The sequence below is a fragment of the Stegastes partitus genome, unplaced genomic scaffold (assembly GCF_000690725.1).
Source record: "Stegastes partitus isolate 25-593 unplaced genomic scaffold, Stegastes_partitus-1.0.2 Scaffold12, whole genome shotgun sequence".
NCBI classification, from domain to species: Eukaryota; Metazoa; Chordata; class Actinopteri; family Pomacentridae; genus Stegastes; species Stegastes partitus.
This window is the reverse complement of record NW_007577743.1, coordinates 1,115,330-1,121,177: the sequence shown is the minus strand read 5'-3', so window position 1 is coordinate 1,121,177 and position 5,848 is coordinate 1,115,330. Positions and strand designations below refer to the sequence as shown.

Sequence of the window (5,848 nt, the reverse complement as noted above, 5' to 3'; positions counted from 1 at the left end):
CCTGCCTTCGCCCTAAGTCGGCTGGGATAGGCTCCAGCCCCCCCCCCCGCGACCCTAATGAGGATTAAGCGGTGTATAGAAAATGGATGGATGGATGGATGGTTTTCAAAGCTGTCAGGATTTGTTCCAGTAAATCAGTTTTTATTGCACTTTGTTGCATTTTGCATTTATGAATGCCAATAAATGTTCTTTTTTTGGATCAAATGTGAGATCCACATAAAATCTTGTTGTGAAGTGGAAATCTGGGCAAACATTGGCTAACTTTTGGATCTTAGCAGAGTTTGCAAGTCTAAATTCGCTGCACGTCAAAGCAACTTAATAAGATCAATGTTGGGGTTAACAACGGAAATCACAAATGGTGGGTAACAAATTTATGTTGGCTTTTTGGATTGAAGGAAGTCAGTAGTGTGGATCGACGTCCTTATATACACAATTATGAAGTGCTGCCGTTAGTGTCGCACCAGTGAAGCTGAATCCTTGGATTCTCCCTCCATCCACCCTGAGGCTTGAAACTTAGATGCTGTTTCCAATAATATGTCCTAAACCAATTATACTTTTTCAAAAGAACATCATAACTGCTGCAAAACTTTTAAATATGTACTTTATGTTCCCTGAGTACAGGGTAAATAAGTCAGCCAGAAAGTTGTACTAGGAAGGAAATAATAGCTGTTCAAAGTGGCAAATTTTTATATTTATGCTCAGTCAGACCAAAAATTAACTTTTAAATTGACTGTTCTTTTTTTTTTTTTTTTGAAGCACTGTTTTTGCCCTGATAGATGCTGTTTTGTGTGACTCCCAGTTTCCCCAAATCTCTACGCCATACGGCTGGGGCGTGACCCATAAAGCCACAACAGCCTCATTAATAACAAACACACCTAATGTGAAACAAACCAGAATTTTGTTTTCATGAATGGTTCCCTACCTCTTTATTGTAGTGACCTTAGCTTCATTTCTTAAAAACTGTAGACTATTTCACTCTCCTCTCATCTCCACTTGTTAATTTCCTCACTCTCTCAGAACTCCTGCCATCTTATGTAATCTTTATATCCTTAATGTCTCTCTCCGGCTTTGTAGCTTAATCTCCAACTTCCTCCTTCTCTCCAACTTCAATCAGATGGACAGAATCTGGTCAGTCACTTCAAAATGTAGCTCTAAACTTCCCTTGCATATTGCAGACCATAAAATAACAATTATAGAGAATGAAATTCTTCAAGTTGTAGTAAAACTCTGTTGGTTGTCCGTGCAGAGAAAAGTCAGATTTGATTTGCCCTTTTCAGGCAGCTAAGGATTAGAATTGTATCACACTGACTTCCAAAGTTGATATTCCTCTTCAGTATGTGTCTATTTATTCCCAGCAGATGTAACATTTATTTTCTCCGTCCTCTTGATGGCTGTGACAGCATTAATAAAGACAGACACTGATGGGAAGCCTACAAGGCAAACTTGGAAATAAAACTTCAATAGTCTGCTGCTGGAAGTGTTTCTTGTAGTAGACCAGCAGGGCCTAAACTGAGCTTTATTAGCTTAGTGTAACAAATGCTCACTCAGTGTTTAACGGCTTTGTAGCCAAACACTAAACTATATAAAGATCCATCCATTATCTGTACACTGCTTAATCCTCACTATGGTTGGTGGGGGGGTGGAGCCTAACCCAGCCGACTTAGGGCGAAGGCAGGGGACACCCTGGACAGGTCGCCAGTCTATCGCAGGGCCACACTTAGAGACAACCAAGCACACTCGACATAAAATTATTTGGTGATATGACATCGCAGCCTATAAACTGTTAATGAGCAAACAAACACATTTTATCCAAGATATGTAGTTATACCTGCCTCTCGTTTCTCATAAACCATATCAGAATTAACTATGGTTTATTATCAAGTTGTGCAAAAATACTGTATTTTATTTTTTTAACTGCTTTGCATAGTAAGTTCTATCTGTCAAATACTAAAACTAATCTAAACAAAAAAGAAAATTAGCCCATTTTGTTTGTTTTTCCAGTCTTGATTAACAATGAAAATTAAATGGGACAAAATGGAAAAACTCTTTTTTTTGGTTTGTTTGTTTGTTTGTTTTTTTAATTTCGGGAAATCCCAGTTTTATGTTTTTCTGATTTAAAGCTAAAACAAGAGAACAGACTCTTCTTTCATTTTTGCAGTGTCCTTTAACGAGCGGCTGAAGCCCAATCGGCTGGACATCTTGACTCTGGATGGTAAACCTGGCATCCTGTTAACACTATAGTTTCACAGTGAAACAAGCAGTTTTCAAATACAACGGCTGTGGTTAAGATGGATGTTAATGTCATATGTTGTGTTTTATTTGAATAAAAAAATATGGAACTGGTGTAACAGCTTCCACAATATCAATTAAGGTCCCTTAACTACAGTGATATCACTATATATCTGTTAACAAGCTAATTTTAAACTGCATTCACCTAATTATTCACAAAGTACCTTATTTTCCGAACAGTAAAGTTCTCGCACATTTTAGTTTAACGCTCCATTAAACTTTTCCATTAACTTGTGGTCTTCACTTCTACGAGAAATCTTTAAAAAATAGTTTTGTTCACTCTGCTTCACTGGATTTTAAATGTTAATGGACGGTGGAAACATGAAACATTTTTAGGGTGATGTTAGAAATAAAACATGAGCAGTGTTTTCTGTTTTGTTACATTTACTTTTCTGTGTTAATGGACACTAGGAAATTGGAAAAATGGGTTTGTTCCCTTGTTGTTTTTTCATTTTTGGTTTCAGTGAAAAACTGGATAACGTTAAACCAAAAAAAAAAACAAAAAAACAAGAGAGCTTAAGAACATTTTAAAGGCAAATGTTCTTGATGCAGACAAACTTTAAGGTTTAGGGTGTTTTAGGTAAAAATGTATCGTTGTTTCTGGTATTAATATATTAATCCATTTACAATCTCACTAATGTCATAAAAAGGGCTGCAAGATGGATTGGTGGTTAGCACCATCGCCTCGCAGCTAGAAGGTCGTTGGTTCGCGTCCAGGTGAGGACACCTGGGATCTTTCTGCATGGCGTTTCAAGGATTCAAGGATTCAAGGCCTTCATTGGTCACACACACAGTTATACACAGATAGCGGGCAGTGAAATGCTTTGTACACCTGTTCCACAACGAAACAATATTAAAATGAATAAAAATAAAGAATAAAACACACAGTTTGCATGTTCTCCCCATGCAGCATGGGTTGTCTCTGGGTTCTCCGGCTTCCTCCGGCTTTTATTTTATTCATGTTTTTGGATGCTTGCTCTGAGAATACAAGCTGTTTTGCAGCCATCATTACTTAACTTTACCAAGCTGGACATTAATGTCACAATTCTCCATCCACCTATCTGTGTACAAAACACTGAATTTAAAAAATGATGTTCTGAAAAAGGGCTGCAAGGTCGCACGTGGTTTACACCATTGCCTTGCAGCAAGAAGGTCGCTGGTTCGCGTCCCGGTGAGGACACCACCTTTCTGCGTGGAGTTTGCTTGTTCTCCTCATGTAGCGCGGGTTCTCTCCGGGTTGTCCGGCTTCCTCCCACAAGGTCTAAAAACATGTTGAGGTTAATTGATGATTCTAAATTGTCCATAGATCTGAATATGAGTGTGCATGGTTGTCTGTCTCTAAGTGTGGCCCTGTGATGGACTAGTGACCTGTCCAGGGTGTCCCCTGCCTTTGCCTTATGTCAGCTGGGATAGGCTCCAGGCCCTCGCGACCCTAGTGAGGATTAAGCAGTGTATAGATAATAGATGGATGGATGTATGGATGGATGGACTCATGAAAAAAGACTCCATAAAATCCAATTAGCACTCAGACTGGAGTCTCCGTAGTGTTGTTCAACATTAATATAAATCCCTACAATAAAAACTAATTGAGGAAATGATCTACACTTTGCTTGAGGTTTCCACCAGCACCAGATAAGACACTAAAGAAATACTGACAAAAACACTCCCTCAATATTGCCCCCATCAATGCTTCAAATATTCACTAAAGAAATCAATGACAATTAACAAACATAGGAAAAAATTTTTAAGTTTCATTCTAAAGTTTGAAATGCCTTAACCTGGTAAAACATTTCTATGTAATATGCTACATATTTATGCCTAACTGTAAGCTAATCATACCACAAGTAACTACTCCTTTCTCTCTTTTCGTGTCTTCTGTGTTCTCGCAGTGACCTGTACGACTTCTACCACTACTTCTACATGCTCACAAACGCCCTGTTCTACGTCAGCTCCGCCATCAATCCCATCCTCTACAACCTGGTATCAGCAACCTACCGCCAGATCTTCTTCTCCACGCTGCGCTACTTTTGTGTCCCCTGCCGCCATGCGCCCCGGAGGCATCCGCATCCATTGACCCGCCACTCCATCAGCATCTCCAGCAACCACACCCTCCCCACCAACATCATCAAGGAGACGGCCTACTGATCCAACACTCTTTTTTTCTCATACCACAAGCCGATCCACTGCCGCTTTGTGATTACCTGGTCCAACTTCACCGAGGGAATTCTGCTATTGGGTTGGAGACTGTTTGCGCTGGCATCTAGCACTGTGGTAACCATCATTGTCACGTGAGGTCAAGTGGCCGCTCAGACCCCACTGGAATTCATTTCAGATGCACATTTTCTCATGTCTTATCGTGTCTTTATCCAACATGAGTTTGTGAAATAAAAAAAGAAAGCATGATACAGGAAGAGGGAAAAAAGAAGGACATAAACAGAGTTAATCTTTAAAATAGATGGATATTGATGTAAATATTTTATACAATATGTTTCTATGTACATGGTTTTATTGGACCAATCATTCGCATTCATTTATTGTTGTACAGTGTAAATGACTACTCTTTCAGTGTTCTTAAACGTCAACTTGTAAAACTCTCAAAAGTACTTTCTCAAAAAAAAAAGTGGCCTCTGGCAATACTTTCAGCACAAAAAAACAGTCATGATGTAACCCTCCTTTGTGCTATTTTGGGTGAATATCTGTGGCTAAACCTGCCTTTTATGTTAGAAAAAAAAACTGAAAGAAGCAGGCATTTCTCTTAAATCAAAGCTGCACTGACAGCTGTACAGGAAAAAACTCTTGTAGCACGACCTCTTACTTCTCTTGTGTGTCTTGGATTAGATGCAGGCAGCTCTTCAGAGAAACTTTTGTTGAACAGAGAGTGAGTTCAGATAATAGAGCGTCCTTGTCACATTGTATAGGCTACGATGCCCATTGAATACTCCAAAGAGAAAATATGCTTGTCTCTGGTAATACTTTGCATTGTTCACGACAGCCTTGAGAAAAAGTGCCCCCTCCCCCTAGAACAGAAGTGGGTGTAATTGATTATTTAAAGTATTTGTACATAACAGCAGCATCCTTTGGGAGTGACACTCAGTCACAAGCATTGCTCACCTGGAGAAAGGAGCACCGTAATGCTTTTCCACCAGCTGCTACAGAGGGCTCAGGTACTGAAGTTTTTCTATAGAAGAAACACAAAGATGTGGAAACAATCTGGACTGTTCTTCAGCCAAAGCACACAGGAGCTGCTACAGAGGACTACAGAAATGCAATGAACATCACCTTTCCGTGAGTCAGCAACAGCATGTTGAAAGGCCAAGAGAATGGAGCTTGTGCCATGGCTATGTTGGGTAGCACAAAGGCTTTGTTTTTAATATAAAATATTGACTCAAAGCGTGCTTGCTTACATCATTATAAAAATGTTTTGTTTTGATAATCAGAACTGTGCTGTAATTGTTATGTGCAGACACTGTAGAAAGCAAGGTTTCTGAAAGCATTATCAATGGACCTAAAAAAACAAACAAAAAAACAAAACAATTGAATGCAGTCAGGAGCTTTGCAG

At 39.3% G+C, this 5,848-nt stretch overlaps 1 protein-coding gene across 1 annotated transcript in view; it reads left to right on the top strand.

Annotated features, from left to right (window-relative positions):
* The window catches only part of ntsr1 (neurotensin receptor 1 (high affinity)), an 87,868-nt gene extending 83,434 nt beyond the window's left edge, over positions 1 to 4,434 (top strand). Inside the window, exon 4 of the mRNA XM_008288103.1 lies at positions 4,179 to 4,434. Coding sequence (XP_008286325.1) covers positions 4,179 to 4,434 — 256 coding nt within the window. The remainder of the gene's footprint in view (positions 1 to 4,178) is intronic.
* The last annotated feature ends 1,414 nt before the right edge of the window (positions 4,435 to 5,848 follow it).